Source organism: Osmerus eperlanus, chromosome 21, assembly GCF_963692335.1.
Source record: "Osmerus eperlanus chromosome 21, fOsmEpe2.1, whole genome shotgun sequence".
Taxonomy (NCBI): Eukaryota; Metazoa; Chordata; class Actinopteri; order Osmeriformes; family Osmeridae; genus Osmerus; species Osmerus eperlanus.
The window spans coordinates 13,644,267-13,665,966 of NC_085038.1; the positions used below are offsets into that span (position 1 = coordinate 13,644,267).

The 21,700-nt window shown below is 43.0% G+C and overlaps 1 protein-coding gene across 4 annotated transcripts in view; it reads left to right on the forward strand.

Annotated features, from left to right (window-relative positions):
• Window positions 1–21,700, forward strand: part of LOC134007187 (EMILIN-1-A-like) — a 143,676-nt gene that overhangs the window by 89,120 nt on the left and 32,856 nt on the right. For all 4 annotated transcript variants that reach the window (XM_062446419.1, XM_062446417.1, XM_062446418.1 and 1 more), the window contains one exon: window positions 7,553–7,678. In XM_062446419.1, the coding sequence (XP_062302403.1) occupies window positions 7,553–7,678 (126 nt within the window). The remainder of the gene's footprint in view (window positions 1–7,552; window positions 7,679–21,700) is intronic.

Here is a 21,700-nt window from a genome sequence, read left to right on the forward strand (position 1 = left end):
TATGGAAGAAAGTGGCTAAAAGATAAGGAGAAAGAGGGTAAAGACAGAGAATCTCAGATATCAAAGTTGGGTATGAAAGGATGAATTGTCTCTTCGTTCTTCAGATTGTTTCATAGTTCAGCTGTGTTTGTAACATGGGTGTGTTTGTGTATCTGTGAGTGTAAGACTGCATGGACGCAGCAGTCAGATTAATTGGGGTACCACTAAGCCCCACAGAGACTGGAAGAGATGCCTGCTGGCTGCTTTACTGTTGAATGAGTGTGTATGTGCAAAAAATGTTTTATTAGAGATATTTTCATAGTTAACTGGGTTGCCCATATGGATTTGTTTTCTGTCACGTGTATTTTTGTGTCTGTTTGTTTAGCTCTGCCAACTGCCTTCTCTGCAGATGCAAACAGATAATGCCTGGTTGAGCCCACATCCAAGCCTTTAGGCCAGTGTTTCTCAACTGGTGGGTCACAATCCAAAAGTGGGTTGCGAGCTGGTGTGGAGTGGGTTTCGGCTCTGTCCAAAATTCGAACATTTATTTGTATTAATAAGTTACTGAACTTCCGATGGTGTCCTTTATTTTGAAAGGTGCTTGAGTTGATATAGCCATCTTGAGTTATACAGAGTTACATGCCACCTACCAGCCAATCATAAACACCACCTGCATCCCCCCCCCCCCCGCGATGTAATGACCGAGGAGAAATGTGGGTCGTGAAGTTAGACCACTTGAGAAACACTGCTTTAGGCTGTCTATGTGACCATTGGGAGTGAAAGGTCATCAGTGGAGTGGTTCAATGTATTAAATAGTCATTGGAGGTGGGATTGGAAGCAGAGACTGTATAACCGGGCTACCCTCTACCCTCTTGTAGCAGACCACACACACAATCCAAACCTAAAAACAACCTAGCACAAACCCCTCATCCATCTAAAACAACTGCATGTCATATCCTGTCCGACCCTGTCCTGTCATCTGCATTCTCCTGTCTAATTTTATGTCCTGCATTAGAATAGCTGTACCAGAAGTAGGTCAGTTTCAGGTAGAGTATATTGTTCAAGATGCATGTTTCTCTACGTCTCTGGAAGTTAATCAAATAATACTGGATTTATGTGTTGTTGTGAAAGAAGCCTGCGGTTGACTGTCATTCTGTTGTTCGGACATCTTGCCTGGTTTTGGCTTGTATTAGATGGCTGCCAAACAGGGTCAGTTTTAGTCATGGTTTAAATGGACTTTCATGACTCTGAGTCAGCCCTTACACACAAAACACATTCAGTTGTCTGACAGAGAGAGAGAGACATACAATAGGAGATGAAGTGATCACTATGAGTTTATCAACTGAGACTGTCAGAACGCTACACCAGAGTTATTGTTTGGTTGAATGAGCCCAGCTGGAAAATAGCTGGTGGCAGAAAAGTGTGATGACCAAGGAGAAATGTGGGTCGTAAAGTTGGACCACTTGAGAAACACTGCTTTAGGCTGTCTGTGGCCATTGGGAGTGCAAAGGTCACCAGTGAAGTGGTTCAATGTCTTAAACAGTCATTGGAGGTGGGATTAGAATCAGAGACTTTATAACCGGGCTACCCTCTACCCTCTTGTAGCAGACCACACACGCAAGCCACACCTAAAAACAACCTAGCACAAACCCCTCATCCATCTAGAACAACTGCATGTCATATCCTGTCCGACCCTGTCCTGTCATCTGCATTCTCCTGTCTAATTTTCTGTCCTGCATTAGAATAGCTGTACCAGAAAGTAGGGTCAGATTCAGGTAGAGCATATTGTTCAAGATGCATGTTTCTCTACGTCTCTGGAAGTTAAACAAATAATACTGGATTTATGTGTTGTTGTGAAAGAAGCCTGCTGTTGACTGTCATTCTGTTGTTCGGACATCTTGCCTGGTTTTGGCTAGTATTAGATGGCTGCCAAACGGTCAGTTTTAGTCATGGTTTAAATGGACTTTCATGACTCTGAGTCAGCCCTGAAACACAACACACATTCAGTTGTCTGACAGAGAGAGACATACAATAGGAGATGAAGTCATCACTATGAGTTTATCAACTGAGACTGTCAGACAGCTACACCAGAGTTATTGTTTAGTTGGATGAGTCCAGCTGGAAAAACGCTGGTGGCAGAAAAGTGTGATGTAGAGAAAGGGTTATACACATGTACCACACACTTATGAAGGCACACGTAAAGAAACACTCCCACACATAGGCACTGCATAAGCAGACACTTGCACACAGCCACGCATATACAGAAAGACACGCACACATAAAACACAGTTATCGGCTAATGTGCAGCACAGATGTGGAGACACAGACAGACTTAGCTCATTGTAAAGTAGGGAGATTAGATATGAGAGGTTAGAATTCAGCAGGCCTTGCATGGATGGGTCTGTACGTAGAGAAAATAAACTGGACCGCATTAGTGTCGCTGAGCGGTGATGCAATTCGGAATACATAATGGTAATCTGACCAAAACCTATACAGCAATGCTATGCTTCATGTGGACATAGTTAAAACCAGCTGACACTCAGACCTCTATTCGAGAGGTCTCTATTCGAGAGGTCTGGTTGATAAGTGTGATGTAGACTTTCTGATAGGTTGCTGTGTCTGTTTGGTTTGCAGTGTATGTGCCACAGACAGAGACTGAATGTCCGAGAACACAATCTCAGTGTTGTCTCATATTGTTCTGTCCCAGCATTTGATTTTAGCCTTCTCTCTCTCCCTTTCTGTATTTCATTTGTATTTCCATGTTCTGTCTCAGTACCATCTTTCCAGTTCCGGCTCGTTCGGTCTTGCGCAGAACAGTGGCTCGCCTTGTTCCTAGCTCTGAGACTTGTGCACGCTTGCAACTAGTTGTATACATCATACTTTGCGACATCTGCATGTGAGCTAAGGCATTGCAGTAGAGTCAGAAAACTTGTAGAATGGGTAAAAGTCCGATTAAGAATCAGATACATAATGCAAACTCAATCAAAATCAATGCTATCACTGTATACTATCCCTTACGAAAAAGAAGTATACTTCAAGTTTTATTTTTTTATATACTTTAGTATAAAAAGTATACCATTATCATGGTACTTCAAGTATACTTGCAGTGTACTTATTTATCTACAATTTTTGTACTAAGTAAACTAAATTGGCCCACTTTTTAGGTCATTTAGTACACTTTAAAGTACACTTATAGTGTATTTGAAGTTTACGTTTGAATACTGTAAACTAGCCTGTGTAGTGCACTTTTAGTTTATGAAGTATACTTCCTAAAGTACTTCAAAGTATACATTGGAATACTTTCAAGTGTGTAATAATAATTGTAATTTAAATTAATGTAAATACTTAAAGAAGTAAACTTAATAAATGTCCATTTACTACGATTTACTAATATATTTAAATGTTTAGGGGCCCCTCAAACGCCGCCGATCTTGTGTCACTTGACGAGAACGGGGCCCTCACCAAGTGACCCTGCAGATTATAATCTGAAAGAAGCTAATTACTGAATATGAACTCTCGTTGTAATAATCCAGCTATTCTTATCAAACGTAACAGTCATTTAACTCATGGTTACAATGGTAAACCAGCACATCAATGACAATTACCACACAACAAAACACTACATTCTAAGCAGACACATAAAAAAAAACGAAATTCATGAAGTTACATTTGTATTTCGGACAAACGGCAAACTTATCAGCACATTTTTTACACTATTTACCGCCTTGCATCATGGGAATTGACCAACCAATCTTAATTTTTTCACGTCTGTATTTCGTTCTTCAAGATTTTTTGTTTTTTCCATTAATACTCAAATTGATAATTATTAGTAAAGTATAAGAGTATAGAGCTTCAAAATGTTTTGCCAGTAATTAAGGTTACAGCTTCAGTAACAAAAAAGATTCAGGGCCCTATCTTGCACCCAGCGCAATTGACTTTGTCAATGACGCAAGTATCATTCCTAGTTTGCACTCAACGCAAAGCGGACTTTTCCCTCCACAGAAGCACGTCGGTAAATTAGGGAATGACCTTGCGCTCCCGGGGGCGGTTCAGTGAAAAAAGGAGGCGTGTTCCGGCGCAAACGTTCCTTGGTGCTATTTTGCAGTTTCAGAAAAACAATTCCGCTACTGACCAGGAAAAAAGTAGTCTAAAGTCAATGGCGCGTTATTCAGATGCTATTTTAAGGGCGCAAGCTTGGTCTGTGCGCACTGCTGGCGAGGCCAGGGTCTTCTTTCTGCGAAGCTACATTACATTGTTTTGATTTATGGCGTGTTACATTTATTCAATGATTATAAAAAGATTTTCATGAGAAATCTTTATGTATGTGAACATGATTTGTAAGAATTGTGGCAATTTTCTCCCACACCTGTTTAACCGAAGCTAATTTGGGTGTGTTTCTTCTCCCATCTCCATCAGAATCAGAATTCGGTTTATTCGCCATGTAGCCTATGTTACACAAACACAGAATTTACTGTGACAGGAAGGTGCAAAGAATAAACATATACGGGTCTTAAATTAAGTAAAAAAGTACAATAGTTAAACTAATTCCAAGAACTAAACAATTTAAAAAATAAAATATATATAAGAATAAGAATTTGAATGAGCAGCATGAGCGGGCAATTTAGTGCAATGAGAAAACTGCTCTGCCTTTCCCATACAATGTCACTTCTCTATCTGTTACGGCCCTGACTAGAACGTCGGTCTCCTCGGCTGTGAACCGCTCCTGGCATGCTCCTGACAAATCCGCCGTTATAATAGCAATCCGCCATGGAACAAGCGCTGCTCTTAAAGGGAATGTGAGATGACGCTCTGATTGGTTTATTGCACGTTACGCCCAAACCACACACATTAGTAATGTAGCTACTTCGGACCTACCCATTTTAGATTTGCGCCAGGCGCAAAGTCATTTATCCCGCCTGCAAAATAGCAACCGCGCCGGAGTCCCTCCCACAAAGTTAGTTGCGCTTTGAGTTTTGATACTTGCGTTTCAGATTGTTAAAATAGGGGCCTCAATGTGCAATGCATATTGCAGATTTTTCAAGACATGAATAACTAGAGAGGGTACAATTTCTGGGGAAATTGTAGGGTATGCTCGCTTGCGTCGGTTGCAGGTGGGTCCGTCCCCTTAAGTTTTTCCCATCTAGCGTTAGTGATATTTTCAAGCATTTAGCCTACTCAAGAACCCCCTTTGAAACAAGCGAACCCCCTTTGAAACAAGCTACTGTAACAACGTTGTCACCGGCAGTATTTCCGATGGAATCGCGATTCAAACAGTACCATCTGCTAACTGAAAATATGCCCCCAAAAACGTAAATAATCTTTACATCTATTTAGGGAGAAATGGCTAATTCAAAAGAAGGCTAGCCAAACTTGACTGAGTGAGGGGATTGTTTTTAAGCGCTGGAAATGAGAATGTTTCTTTTGACAAAGTTTAGGCTGTGGCACTGAAGCCAGCGACGCACCACACAAGCTTGAGTTTAAATACATTCTTTAATGTGACATTACTTACTGTACATGCAAGTCTTGATTTGCTTAAATGTACATGTATGCTGCTAGTAGTACACCACGGCACGATACTCGCTGTGCAACAGCACATCAATCCATGCGTCGTTGCTAACGTGTGCTGACGTGGTGACGTAGCTAGCACTGATTACCCTTCGTTGACTAAAGGCACTTTTTGCCACAAAAACGTTGTAACCTCCTAAACCGTGCAACGGAACGTAAATAAAAATACAAGCAACGCAATCGAGACCAAGACAACATTTTGACACAGGCGTTGTCTATGTAGTCCATATATTGACTGATCCTTAGGGGGGCGAAAATAAACAATAATATATATGTAAGAGAACAATGATTGTGCTTGCCGAAGGCGTGAGCACACCCAATAACTTCAAGAAGTTCCTCTGCTTTACTCGCTACATGCTCTGGGTCAGCAGGTCCTGCTTCCACATCGTCAAGCTAAAATGTCTCTCACCAACTCCCTAGAAAGTTCATGAAGATCCTCCATCGTCTCTATCCAGTCTCCATCTACTCTACTTCAGACCAACGCAATGGATCAGACTAGATTTGCGCTAGCCCCACCCACTGACTTTGATGGGCGAGTTTGACAGATAACACAATTAATGAAGCACTGCAACACAACTCTTTATGAAATGTAGCATGAAATGTAGCATGAAATGTAGCATGAAATACTTAAATAGTGAAATAATTATATATGTATTTTACATTAAATGAATTGGTATTTTAATTAATTCATGACACATTTAAGAACACATTCATGTATTTAATGTCTATTTTAATTAATTAATGACACATTTAAGTGTAATTAATCACACATCGGGAGTCAGATGGCTGAGCGGTGAGGGAGTCGGGCTAGTAATCTGAAGGTTGCCAGTTCGATTCCCGGCCGTGTCAATTTACGTTGTGTCCTTGGGCAAGGCACTTCAACCTACTTGCTTCGGGGGGAATGTCCCTGTACTTACTGTAAGTCGCTCTGGATAAGAGCGTCTGCTAAATGACTAAATGTAAGTAATTATTTAATGGTGTATTTATTTATTTAATGATGTATTTATTTAATTCATTGTGGCACTTTTAGTCCTCCATACTAGTTTACCCATTTCGGATTGGTTTCAAACTTAGCAAAAAACCATGAAAAGATATTCTAGGAAAAAGCTAGTAGTATGAGCCAGGTTCGAGAATCGAACAACAATTATTGGGGGAGATAGTTTTGGATATGTTGAATGAGCGGAGCTAGTTCAGGCATGGCACTCGGGCAGCGCGTGCCATATCACCCATCGCCGTGTTCTCAGCCCATAGGCTTAGCTTGATAGGCGGCGCTATAAAGTTGCGCACATGCACGCGTCCTCGATTACCTTTGTGTTCTGCGCTGCTGCCACCCACCACCATCCCCTTCTCCCCCATGTGGTCTGTCTGTTCTCCCCGTGGGGGATTTAACTTGTTGCTCCCTGCCTCATGTCATGCATGCTGCAGTGAAGGCAGGGAGCATTTCCCCATGTACATCCATTCCGCCAATGTTAAACCATTTGTCATGTGTACGAATAAATGGTGAAATCAATCACGTGAGTGTCTTGACTGAACTGGAGTTAATAGAATAAAATTGACCGGACGAGTCGGCTACCAAATCGGAAATGCAATACCGCCCACATCCACTGGGGTTGTTGCCTCAAGCCGAGGGGTGGAGGTCAGAGTCTGGGACTACACACTGAAGCCACATTTTATAAATCTGCAACACTAAACATTTTACGAGGCCATGGTCTGTGTCTGCACACACACCCCCATGCCCACACACACACTCAGTTTCACAAGCCCCCAGAGTTGACTACCTCTAACCCTAAATCAACACTGGCCCCTAAGACTTCTGGAAACAAGTGCAACACACTGGTCCTCAGCAGGGAGAGATGTCCTTTATGAGACCTGCACTCAGACTTTTTCATATTTCTGCTGATGAGACGCACTGCTCTGTTTGGCTTCTCGGCTGTAGTGTTCAAATTCACATCTGCAACTCTGTATGCCTTTAACCACAATACAGTAAGTACTGTCTCTCTCTCTGCAGAAACTGGTGTGCTTACGTGGTGACTAAGACGGTAAGCTGTGTGGTGGAGGACGGGGTGGAGACCTACGTCAAGCCTGACTATCACCCCTGCACCTGGGGAAATGTGCAATGTTCACGTGTGCTGATGTGAGTACAGACACACACACATTTTGTACAATCACATAATGTACAAACACAAAGACATCTATCCAATTGAAGATAATTAACAGTTCAGAAGGCTTGAAGGGTCTAACTTGAAGGTCTGCTTCCACACAGCCGTCCATCATGTCTATGTAAAAAGCAGGACCATGCACCTACTACACTCACACTGAAAGACAACATGTTATATTGGATTTATGCCATTCTGAGTATAACAAAATGCAAATATAGCTGCAAGCAATAATGGCGGATTCCTCATCAATATTCCGAACCATTTCAAAATTGACATGATGCAGACGTATTTCAGACATGTACACAACATTTTAAGACAATTGAAGCAAAGTCTGATTAAGATTTTTTTTTATTATTATTCACAAATTGTCACTGTAGAGAAAAGTCCATGTTGCAGACAATATGTGTTATTGAGACTTTTCTGTTCCCCATAAGCAATAAGGCATGCCAACTTTAAGACATTTTGGCCTGGTGGGATCAAAACCTTTTTAAAGTGACAACTTGGATACGTGATCTGTAGGGCCACCTATGCTCTGGTCAGGCCCATTCGTTCTTATACGTGTAAGTCTTTAGTTTCATTGTGCCAAAGAAGAAGAAAAAATTACCAAGCTGTGTTTAGTTGATTAAACTTTATAGTTCTGGAGAAGAATACCTTCTGTTTCTGTTATCAGTAGCATTAGCTGTGGCCAAACTAGCCTCATTATGGGCCCTATCTTGCAACCAGCGCAATTGACTTTGTACACCGAAGCATGTATCATTCCTATTTTGCACCCGACGCACAGCAGACTTTTCCCACCACAGACACACGTCGGTAAATTAGGGAATACATTTGCGCTCCCGGGGGGTGGTTCAGCGAAAAGAGGAGGAGTGTTCCGGCGCAAACGTTCCCTGGTGCTATTGTGCAGTTTCAGAAAACAATTCCGCCACAGACCAGGAAAAAGTTAGTGGCGCGTTATTCAGATTCTATTTTAAGGGCCCATGCTTGGCCATAAGGTAGTGTGTGACAACGCGCATACACTTTGCTTCTCTCATCTACACAGACGCAGCAATTCCCATTTTTGCAAACCATAAATAATTACAAGGAAATATATTACCACATGAGGGGAATCTAAAAGGGAAGCTAATTTGGGTAGGTATCTCAATCCCCATACAATGTCACTTCTCTGTCTTTTACGGCCCTGGCGAGAACGTCGATCTACTCCGCTGTGAACTGCTCCTGGCGAATGCTCCATTATAATAGCAATCCGTCATAGAACAAGCGCGCCTGCATGTAATGTAACAATAAATGCTAAAATCTAATACGTGATTGTCTTGACTGAACTGTAGTGGAAACTTTATTTTGTAATGTTTGGTGAGTTTTGGCACTTTTCAGTTAGAATTCGCCACGTTACAGAGCCAGACAAGATTTCCGTGACGGCCCGCACATTCTCACATCAAGTTAATTTTTATACATCTCACCATGTGCGTGATAACCAACGTACGCAAGCTTTTCGTGCGTACGCAACGTTTATACATGAGGCCCCTGGTGACCTGGTGTAGCCAGAACAACCTAGAGCTCAATGCTCTTAAGACAGTGGAGATGGTTGTGGACTTCAGAAAGAATACAGCCCCACTCACCCCCATCACCCTATGCGACTCCCCAGTTGACACTGTGGAGTCCTTCTGCTTCCTGGACACTATCCTCTCTCAGGACCTCAAGTGGAAACTGAACATCAGCTCCCTCACCAAGAAAGCACAACAGAGGATGTACTTCCTACGGCAGCTGAAAAAATAAAATCTGCCACACCGCTTCTCTAACCAAACTATTTCCCACAACTCGTCGCCTTTTTGGCATGCCGCACTGCATGCCGGGTAACCAAGGGTGCTGATGCTACAATATGATTATCTAGCTGACTAAATTTATATGGAAAGAAAACATCCAAGCTAGCCATCTCGCCAAATCTGACAGTAGTTTTGAACACCATGGACGTAACGAATAAACCAGGTTTTCTCCTAAATTGAATACATCTTTCAATGATAGTTAGGTCAATTATAGTGTCAATTATAGTTTAGGTCAACAAGATGTATGTAGGCTATAGTACGCTCCAGTATCGCCCGCGTTACAAAAATGCTGCCCCCCCTCCCTCAGTTACGACGCACTAAATTCTTAACAAATATATTTTTTAGACGCTACACATGTTATACATCATTGGAAAGCTACGATTCTTGTGCTTCCATTGAAATAAACCAATTCAAGATCAAGTCGCAATAGCAAGCACAGTCAACGTCTTTTTCCGGTGAACATTCCTTCAACAATGCCAAAGAAAAAAGTTTTACTCACCCTAAATGGTTCAAATAGGTCCAGGTGTGCAAATCATGCCATCAAAACTTGATCTGCTTACAGTCCCAAGGGTTCAAAGTATCTAACCATGTAAAGTAATTCGTCCAAATACAATGTTTTACGTTCATGAATAGCCATTATCCTTTGTTTCATTATGCAAGTTAGCCGACGGAAGAAACAACTTGTTCACATAAAAGTGTTCTTTTCTCCGGTTAGCAACGGAGTATTTACGATATGAAGGCATCAAAATGTCCGTTGAACCCTCCCCTTTCGATTGACACCTTGTTTGACCCAATAGGAGCTTCCATGCCCCGTTGACAGCCCTCTAAAGCCAACTAGGTCTGTGCGTCCTGTCCCCCCCCCCCCCCCCCTGGTCATCTCCTCTCTGTTCAAGGTTGTGTTCTTCCCGCTGGCAGCTAGAAGCTGCTTCGGAGGCAGAGAGGTGAGTCTTTTTCCCCACAAGGAAATGAGCAGGTGTCAGCGGCTGTGGCTCATCCGGGTCATTGTTGACAAAGGTAAGTGGTCCGGAGTTCAAGGTGGCTTCCACCTCTGTAAGGATGGTGGTTAGTTCTTCGAAGCTGAGGGAAGCTCGTCCTATCACCTTTCTCAGGCAGGTTTTTACTGACCCAGGGCTCCAGACTAACTTGTTGCCTTGGTTGCACTGGTGCACTTTTTTATTTAGGTGCACCAGCACAAAATTTAGGTGCACCCAAATTTTTCCTTGCGTCGCCACAATTTCAAGGTCACCTTTTATCACGCTCCATATACATTCATATATATTATGTAAATGATCTTAAACAAGAATAAGGTGTAGGTAAATATATTTTTTATTTGAAGCACAATCATACTGTATATATATACAAAATATATTTTAAGTGCTTCACTGAGCTACCAAACTAAAACATTTTAAGCAAAATAAAACATTTCAAAATAGAAAGTGCTACAGTTTAAAAGTGCTTCCCTGAACTGAGACCGAACATTTCATAGCTCAAAGTCTTATAGCGGGTCCCACCTTGCTGTCTCATGCCCTTCAGATGGCCAACACCTGTAATTTGGCCTTCTTGCCCTATGGCCTTGGCTAAATCATCTTGCCACACTCTCCCTAGCATCAAAATCCTAGCTCCATGGGTTAGCTCCATGGCCCAGCTTCGTAACTCAGGGGTCCGCAATTCATTTTTACAAGGGGCCACATGAGAAACCTGAAATGTGTTGGAGGGCCTCATCAATTTGCTCACTATTCATTTTCTCCCATTGTAAAAAGCAGTAAAGTATATATTTTGATTAGCTGCTACTGGTTACCAGAAGAATAAGGATATTCTGTAAATATTTATATAAATATTTTAGATTTTGGTGTAGGTCAAATAGGAAAGATTATAGAAGTAATAAACAGTATAAACAACAACAACAGTGTTTCATTTTATTTGTAACCAGTTAATCTTCACAAACACTGAAAAGTTGTTTTGCAGTATGTTAAATATGTGGAATTGATCAACTTTATACAAAAAGCAATACGTTTTTTCAGTTCATTTTGTTCTGTGAGAGAAATGCTAAACTGACTCTCTAGTGCTCAGGTCGTAATTTCAATCACACAGCACGGAGTTAGAGGAATATCTGAACCACAGCCAATCAGAGGCAAAGACCCGCCCCATCTCTGTCTCTGATTGGTTTAGACCACAATATGATCCAACCATGAGTGTCAGTTCCGTCTTAGGATAACAAACGCTTCGTTTGTGGAGAGACAGCGGATGCGAGTAGGTTAGGTGCACCGGTGCGACCTAGGAAAAAATTTTGTCGCACCCGTACACATTTTGGTCGCATAGTGCGACCAAATTGGTCGCACTCTAGAGCCCTGTGACCGGACTAGTCGTTCCCAGAAACCAGGTGGCTTGTTCAGCGATAAAACGCCAGTTTATACCCCTCTGTGAGAAGTATTCTAGGAGCTGTGGATCTTTGATGCTTCTCCACAGTTCTTTCAGGTCTTGGTCAGCACGCTTGAATGTCTTCGCGTTATCTGAATAAATCACCTTACACAGTCCCCTTCTAGCGATAAATCTTTTCAAAGCCAACAGGAAATGCTCTGTCAACTGACTGGAGACGAGCCCCAGATGGATGGCTCTTGTCACAGCGCAGGTGAACAATGCGATGTAGGCCTTGGTAAGTGCACCACTAACCTTGACATATAGTGGCCCAGTAAAGTCCACACCTGTGACTTCAAATGGAGGGGATTCTTTGATTCTGTCACGGGGCAGCGGAGCAGTAATCTGCTGTGCAGGCTTCGCCTTGAATCTTCTGCGCACATGGCACCTTGACAGAACACTCTTCACCAGCTGTCTCCCACTCATTATCCAGTATCTTTCTCTTAATTGTACAAGGGTATCTCGCACGCCTGAATGCATCAGGTTTTCATGGTTCTGTTGAATTAACAATTCACTGTTCTTTGCAGGCAAAATCCATGGGTGCTGTTGTCGAAAGCTGAAGTCTGATTGCTGTAGTCTGCCTCCAACACACGTCAATCCATCTACATCCAGGAAAGTCCTTAACTCTCTGATCTTTGAATCCTTGTTCAATGCTTTCCCAGCATTCAGGAGAGTGACGTATTGACTGAAGGTCTGGTGTTGCGTTGACTTGATCCAATACTTCTCTGCTTGAAGCAACTCCTCTGCTGTCAGCTCTCCGCTTCTCTTTGTTGTTGAGCGTGTGTTGTCTGTGAATCTCTTTATCCAGGCTGTTATTCGCAATACTGTCTTCAGCTAACTGTATCTTTGTAGGTCAAGTAGAGCATGTTCTACTGCCTCATGTTCTTCAGTGGCGAGTTGTACTGTTACATGTTCACGTACTTTCATTGTCAGTGACAATTTCTTTAACGGCGCCACTCTGGACTTTGAGGCAACCAGGCTAACAGCCATCTTTCCGTCCCTTTCTTCCCACTGCAGGTAAGCCACAGCACTGTACGCCTTCTCACTTGCATCACAGAACACGAGGAGTCTTGATTTATTTCCTCTCTGCTCATCCCCTTTTCCATACCAGCGCGGTATACAGATCTAGTGAATCAGGGGTAGTTCAGAGCGCCAGCTGTTCCATTGATTCAGATCAGCTGGCAGCTCCTCATCCCAGCTCAGACCTCTCTCCCACATCTCTTGCAGCAGGCATTTCACACGTATGGTAAAGGGTGTCAGGAAGCCGAGGGGGTCAAAGATGCTGGCAGAGTGTTGCACAACGCTTCTCTTTGTGCTGTTCTTTGTCAGATTCTTTAGCAGGGGTCTAAAGTCAAACACAAAATCATCAGTCTGTGTTCTCCATACTAAGCCTAGTACCTTTAGCACTCTCCCGTGGGCCTCCGGCTCTTCGGTTGGGCCAATGAGTGTCTCTTTCCACCCCTCTTTCAGTGCTGCAGAGTTCGTCATCCACTTGCATAGGTCCATGCCAGCAGCGGCCATGATGTCCTTTGCTCCGGTCGTCACAGACACAGCCTCTTCGACTTCACGGACACTGGCCACAAAATCATCCACATACAGTGACTCTTTGATAAGATGTGCAGTGTGCTGTTCTCCATACTGATGCAGATGTTTTCTCACCGTAGCTGCCAACAGGAAGGGGCTTGAAAACACCACCCTGGTCATTCTCAGCACGCGCAGCTTCTCACCCGTGTCTTCCTGTGGTGGGGCAGTGAGCCACAGGAATCTCACTGCATCTCTGTCTTTCTCAGCAAGAGAAATCAGCAAAAATGCCTTCTTGATATCATGAATGCAATTTCATGCAGTCTAAATCTGATCAATATTCCAAGCAGGTCAGGATTGAGATTCGGACCTGTCAGTAAACAGTTGTTCAGGGAGGGGCAGCCAGCTTCGTGTGACGAGGCATCAAACACTACTCTCATTTTTGTTGTCAGTTTGTCCTCTCGGAGCACAGCATGGTGAGGTAAGTAGTATATGACGTTTGATGTTGAGCACTCACCCTCAATCACTTCTTCGACAATGCTCTGTTTCAAATAATCCTCCATCACTTCGTTACATCTCTGGTAGAAGACTACGTCTGCCCGTAGCCTCCGGTTCAGTCCTTTAAATCTTCTTTTTGCGATTCTGTAGTGTTGGATCTTCTCACCTGGAACCTTCATCACAGCAGTGCATACTTGTGGTATCTATCGCTTCTGTTTCTATTTTCTGTCCTTTATTACACAGGTTCTCCAGAACCAGTTTCACAGTGTTGCATTTGGTTGTCACAGGAGCAGCGGAGCCGAATGTGTGGAGAGTGAAAGTCTCTTGTCGTATCACAGGTAGCTTCAGAGCTCTTGACTGCTTTTCACACACAAAGCTCCTCTGACTTCCACCATCTAGCAGACATCGCACTACTGTCCGTCCACCTGGACCCACGGCATGTGCTTGGGCAGTCTGTAGCAGCACTGTACTCTGACCTTTACTTCTTACCTTCATGGACTGAGTTGCGAATGAAGAGACCACATCTTCTACCTTGTCACTGGTGATAAGCGTAGGCTCTGCACCATTTACGCATACTGCACTGTGATGTCTTTTTCCACATTGGCAACATGATGCATCTTTAATTCTGCAGTTTCTTGCTATGTACCGTTGTCCTAGGCACACGTAGCATCTTCCCATCCTTTTTAGAATATCCCGCCGCTCAGTCACATTGTGTGAGGGGCAGTGTTCAGGTCACAAAATACACAATTCTGTGTTCTCTGGCTGGATGTGTACAAAGCAACAGCTGATGGCAGGCTCTGTCTTCTCTGTTTCAGCTCAAAAGTTGTGTCAGTCCTTTTAAATGGCTTATGGTGGCTCTGGTAATCCCTTTCTTTATTACCTATGGTCAGCTGCATGGTTCTCTCTCGGCTGAGGATCTCATTTTGAATAAATTCCATCCCTTGCCATTCATCGCTCGCTCCTCTTTGTCGATTGTACTGAATAGCTATCTCCTCAGGTATCAACTGCAGTAGAATTGGACAGAGCAAACTGCAATACGTCTCGGATACAACACCCAGTGACTCCAAACTGCGTATCTGGATCTCACATTCATCATAGAGCTCTCTCAAAGCAACCACATCTGACGCTCTCTTCACAGGGTAAAGATTCAACAACTTTGTCATGTGCGTGTTCACTACAATGTATTTTCTGCCATATCTGCAGTGTTTCCAGGTCCGTGGTTTTCCCGCGGAATTGGGCTGCCCAATTTGGGCTGCAGTGTTGCCGCGGGTTGAATTTTTTGTCCGCTGGTTAGGGTAGACCTATTTTGCATGCAAATTACATGAATATCTTTAAATAAAAATCCATATTTTAAATGAAATTATTTATTTATACCAAAATCCTACCAAACTGACTCCAGATCAGCACGTACACACATGGACATGGGACACGCCCACATACACACACGCACTGTGCGTGTGCACACGTGCCTAGTGCTATCAGTCTCCTGAGAAAACCTCTTGAAAACTGTTTTTAATGCTGGCATACTAAACATTTGGTGTTACTTTGTAGATATTACAAGACATTTGGCAATGATAGCAATGCTGTTGGACTTTAAAAGCAGTGTATATGGTTTGGCAAGGGCTTCTGATATTGGGCTGGTTTTATTGGGCTGGTTTTGATTGGCCATTGGGCTGGTTTTGTCACACAGACCTGGCAACCCTGCATATCTGTCACGTAGTAATTCCAGCACCTGGTCAATGAGGTACGATTTCAAATAGGTAAACCGTTCAGTTTTGCTCAGAGTCTCATTCTTGTGAATAGCCGTCTCAAATTGGTTAAAAAAGTCTCTCCATAAACTTACATCTCCACAAAATTTCTGAATTGTCAGCTTGGATAATTTAACAGAGTTCTGAGTTGGAGTTCTATCACCTGCAAATCTCCTTGGGCTACTCACGCTGTCACTAGCCTGTATCATTCGCTGTGCACGGCTCCTCATCGTGATGTTCGTTATTTCCAAATCGTCCGTGGCAATTCTTTGTTCAATCCCATGGTCTAAATCCAGCAATGTTTCTTCCTTTGCAGACAAGTTCGCCAATAACTCACGCAAACGTCCGACATCCACATTGTCTTCACTTACCTCCGTGTTGAAAGTTTGCAGGAGTTTCATTGTAGCTCCACGTATTGCTCCACGCTTTCTTATCAATCGCTCCAGTTGTTCTTCTTCCATTTTCCTGTGTTCCGTTGCAGACTAGATGTCCCGGGTTTCTGCACCAAACAATGTTGTATTAAATCTAACTAGCCAGCAGGAAATAAATGGAGGTCCACAACTGGGTACAAAACCGATTACTTTTACTTGCAGAATCTCTTGTAAGTTACATTTTCTCTCACAGAGTACAGGCAAAAAAACTGGAAATGCAACTCGCTGTGCACCACTGGAAATGCAGTCACCCATCCAACACATTCAACTTACTGCATTATCAAACAACAGCACAAATGAAACAACCAATTGGAAGTCAAATGTAAACCATACAACCATACACTTAAAGTTAAGACAGTAGACTACCGGCTGATCGGAGTTCTTGTGATGTATTTTGATGGAATGAAATAAGATCAGAAATATATGGAGGAGCTAACCCATGCAGACCCTTATAAATGTAACTGTGTCATATTTTGATGTTGTTCATTTCTTCACAGTTGTAATGGGACATGTCTTCTTTAAATGCCAGAAAACTACATTGACATCATGTAGTAGTTCCTTGATTGGTTTTGTAGTGCATTCTGGGTAATTGGACAGGAATGAGAACGTGGTGCATTAGAGAAGGTGGCTGACTTGAGGGAGAGTTGGTGGTTCTTGCTTAACCCTTGTGTTATCTTCGGGTCATTCTGACCCATCAGTCATTGTGACCCACCGTCGTATTGCGACAGATTTACCGCATACAAAGACAAAGTGAAGCATTTTCTTTTAACCGTTGGGCTGTCTCAGACCCCCCACATTGCAAAGGTTAAAAGAAAATTATTTTAATTTGTTTTTGTATTGGGTAAAATTGGGTAAACACAACGATGGTTCGTTATGAACCTTTGGGTCATGTGACCCGAAGGCAGCACGAGGGTTAATATTGCTTCCGATTTAGCCATACTGGTAGAGACTATGGGCCTGAAGATCCCTGTGGTTTTCTAGTTGTTAAAGACCCATCAAGCCCTGATACATCCGTACCTGGTATTGTTGAAATGAATATCATCATTTTTTTACATTTTTAGTCATTTAGCAGACGCTCTTATCCAGAGCGACTTACAGTAACTACAGGGACATTCTCCCCGAGGCAAGTAGGGTGAAGTGTCTTGCCCAAGGACACAATGTCATTTTGCACAGCCGGAAATTGATCCGGCAACCTTCTGATTGATAGCCCGATTCCCTAACCACTCAGCCATCTGACCGTGTCGTCAGTGTCATCAGCTTGTCCATGCTGAGTTTGAGACTACTTTGAAGGGAAACCTAGATTCAGACTGGAGAGGTGCATTTCAGCGGGTGCAAAAATGTGCTGTCAGAAAGCGAACAATAGCTAGAATTGCGGGTAAAGAGAAAATACACATCCCCTCTGCATCGGTAGTTACAGTCATGGCAAAAGGACTTCCCCAGAGGTCAGAATGTGAAAGACAGATGCTACTAGAGCCGGCGAACATGCCTGTTTCAGGTGGTCTTGTGGTTCTGCCCATCTTAGTTGATGCTAGCAGCAACACAGTTCCCGTGCAAGTAGTGAATCTCACTCAAGAAGATGTCTGGCTTAACCCTCAGACGCGTATTGGTGTCTTGTCTCCTGTAGAGTGCATAAGTGATGAACCACAGGTCAAAGTAAAGTTTCACCGGATCTCAGCAAGTGCTGAGCATGTCTCAGTCGAGCAGAGTAGTCCCACCAGTCCTGGCACACAGGCTATACTGGATATACTTGGGGGTAGTGAAGTACAACAAGAAAAGTTACGAGCATTACTGGCCAGATATATTGATGTCTTTGCTAGTGATGAGGATGACTTGGAGTAGTCGCTCTGGATAAGAGCGTCTGCTAAATGACTAAATGTATACTGACAGAGTCAAGCATGAGATTCATCTAGTAGATGATGTACCAGTGAATTTACCATATCGTCGCATTCCCCCAAATCAATACACTGAGGTCAAGGAGCATATCTCCCAGTTATTGAAGAAGGGCGTGATTCAAGAGAGCTCTAGCTCATATGCATCTCCGATTGTAGTTGTGAGGAATCTGATGGTAGCATACGACTGTGTGTTGATTTCCGTAAACTTAACCAGAAGACAAAGAAAGATGCTTTTCCGTTACCACGGATTGATGAGAGTTTTGATGCTCTGCAAGGTGCTGAGTTTTTCTCACCCATTGACTTAGCAAGTGGTTATCACCAGGTGGCGGTTGAAGAGTGTGACCGATATAAGACTGCATTTACAACCCCTTTTGGGCTGTATGAGTACTTGCGTATGCCCATGGGAGTCTGTAACGGACCTGCAACGTTTCAGAGATTAATGCAATCCACAATGAATGACTTGACCTTCCAAATGATGCAAGTGTATTTAGATGACATCCTACTGTTTTCTAGGACCTTTAGTGATCACTTGGATAGGCTTGATATTGTTTTGAAACGGCTGCAGGATACAGGGCTCAAACTAAAGATTGAAAAATGTAATTTCCTGCAACAGAAAGTTACATTTCTAGGCCATCAGATTTAATCTGAAGGCATTGAAACTGATCCTGACAAATCGTAGCTGTGAAGCAGTGGCCTGTGCCTACGACATTGAAGGAATTAAGATCTTTCCTAGGCTTCTGTGGTTACTATAGGCGATTTGTTGAACATTTTTCCCGGATAGCAGGCCCACTCCATGACTTGGTTAATCTTTGCCTTAAATCAGGACCACCATCAAAAGTAAACCAGTTAATGTGTAGTTTGTGGACCTCTGAATGTCAGACCGCTTTTGATGTTTTAAAGCAGCGACTCACTAGTGCACCTATATTGGGATTTGCTGATTTCACACATCCTTTTATTGTTGAGACAGATGCCAGCAACCAGGGTTTAGGCGCGGTTTTGTATCAGCAGCAAGGAGGGAAAAGGAGAGTAATAGCATACGCGAGCCGTATGCTCAGAAATGCAGAGAGAAACGGCAGAAATTACAGCAGTATGAAGTTAGAACTTCTTGCTATGAAATGGGCAGTAACTGACAAATTCAGAGATTACTTGCTGGGTTCTAAATTCACTGTTTTGACTGACAATAATTCACTTTGCCATCTCGGTACTGCCAGATTAGAAGCATTAGAACAGAGATGGATGGCACAGCTGGCAGTGTTCGTTTTTGAAGTCCAGTACAGGCCAGGGCGGTCCAACAAAGCTGCTGATGCTCTATCTAGGCACCCTTTAGCAGGGGAGCATGAGCCTGTCACGGATGATGTGGAGTATGATGGTTGTATAGCTATCTGCAATGTGATAGGAAAGGGGACCGCACTTGGGACAGAAGTGACAACAGCAGGACTGGATAGCTATAAAATCAGGCAGGTGAGGGCTTTAGAGAATGGAGACTCTATAGTCCACTCTATAGCTCAGGGTAATACACCTACCTTACCCGGCTACTCCAAAGAAGAACTTCGCTCGTTCCAGGGTCAGGACACGGTCCTGAATGTGTTTAGGACTTTTTGGGAAGAAAAGCGAAAGCCTAATTTTAAAGAAAGAAATGACTTGTCAAAACCTGTGAGATCCTTACTGAAACATTGGTCACACATTAGAGAGAGAGATGGACTTCTTTATAGGGTAATTGAGGACAGGAGACATGGGGAGTGCTTTCAATTACCTGGTTGTCTGAAGACACAAGTGTTGGAAGGTGTGCATGATTCTATGGGCCATCAAGGTAGTGAACGTACGTTGGAGCTTCTTAGACAGAGATGTTTCTGGGTGGGAGTTCATGAAGATGTCAAGCAGTGGATTAAGAAATGTGAGCGCTGTGTGTTGACCAAAATGCCTAATCCTAAGATTCATCCTCCTATGAAAGCATTTTTAGCTAGCAGGCCTTTATAAGTAGTGGCTGTTGATTTTACCATACTGGAACCGGCTCGTGATGGGAGAGAAAACGTATTAGTTATCACGGATGTGTTCACAAAGTTCACTTCGCGGGATCAAAAAGCAGATACCACAGCGAAAGTGTTGTTGCGGGAGTGGTTCATGAAATATGGAGTACCCGAGCGCTTGCATTCAGATCAGGGGAGAAATTTTGAAAGTGAGGTGATAGCAGAACTCTGTAAGCTTTATGGTGTAAAAAAGAGCCGTACCACTCCGCATCACCCCACGGGAAACGCTCAGTGTGAGCGCTTCAATAGAACACTACATGAACTGTTACGCACCCTCCCGTCTGAAAAGAAGCATAGATGGCCAGAACACCTGCCAGTGCTGGTTTATGCATATAATGTGACCCCCCACTCTACGACAGGGTACTCACCCTATTATCTGCTTTTTGGCGTTGACCCTCACCTTTTTTCAATTATAAAACTATTAGTAGTTACCGAGGCCGTTGACTTTTAACCAGGGAAGAATGTAACCGGGTCATATTTTGATGTTGTTCATTTCTTCACAGTTGTAATGGGACATGTCTTCTTTAAATGCCAGCAAACTACATTGACATCATGTAGTAGTTCCTTGATTGGTTTTGTAGTGGATTCTGGGTAATTGGACAGGAGTGAGAACGTGGTGCATTAGAGAAGGTGGCTGACTTGAGGGAGAGTTGGTGGTTCTTGCTTAATATTGCTTCAGATTTAGCCATACTGGTATCAGCACACGTGTTGAGGATCGAGATGTGTGCGTGTTAAGAGCATTATCGCCACTACCGTTTTGTACTGCTGAAAACGTACTATTCATTTTATTTTCTGATACGGCTATTTGGGTTAGGTTATCATATAAATCTATCAGATAAAGAACCTTTGCTCTTTAGTTAGTTGGTCTTGTGTGTTTTTATTCCCCGCCAACATAAACAAACAATAATGCCTTGAACTGAATATGGTATGTGACCAGGGGTCTCATTTATAAAACTGTGCGTAGGATTCTTACTAAAAGTGTACGTACATCCAAAAGCCTAAAATGGCATATGCCAAAAAATAATCTGATTTGCAATGTTGCAATGTTCCCTTTATAAATCACAGATTACCCACAGGTACGTGAGTCAGCATTTTACCCCGCCCTGAACACGTCTATTTTTAACCATAAATGGTCAATGCAAAGCACCTCATGAATGCTAATTCAGTATATTAATGACCCTGACATGCGATTGTTCTTTACGGTGAATCATGGCAACCGGTGGGAAAAGAACAAAAAAAGCGAAAGCTCTCAGACACTAAAATTGTAGCCTTCTTGTAGGCGGGTGGAGGCCCGAAAACCCACATTATTTGGTGGCCACAGCAGCGGGATCACCAATAAAAAAAACGATGTAGTGGCAGCATATTCACACGTTTCTTCATGCCGGTTTTGTTATGAACGGTATTAAAGTTTGGACTGATAACGAGGACGTAGAGTGTAGCAATTGCGCGGGAGCTTAACGACTGTCTTTCCAGTTTTTGACATATGATGATAGGCCTATATGCACAGTATTAAAGAAATATATGTAGTTATACACTGTGTTCTGCAGTTATCTAAAGGTAGGATATGTGATGTTATCCTGTTTTCCATGCAGTTGGGGCATCTCCCCCTCCTGCATTCCCGTAGTGGACAATGTGATGTTGAGAC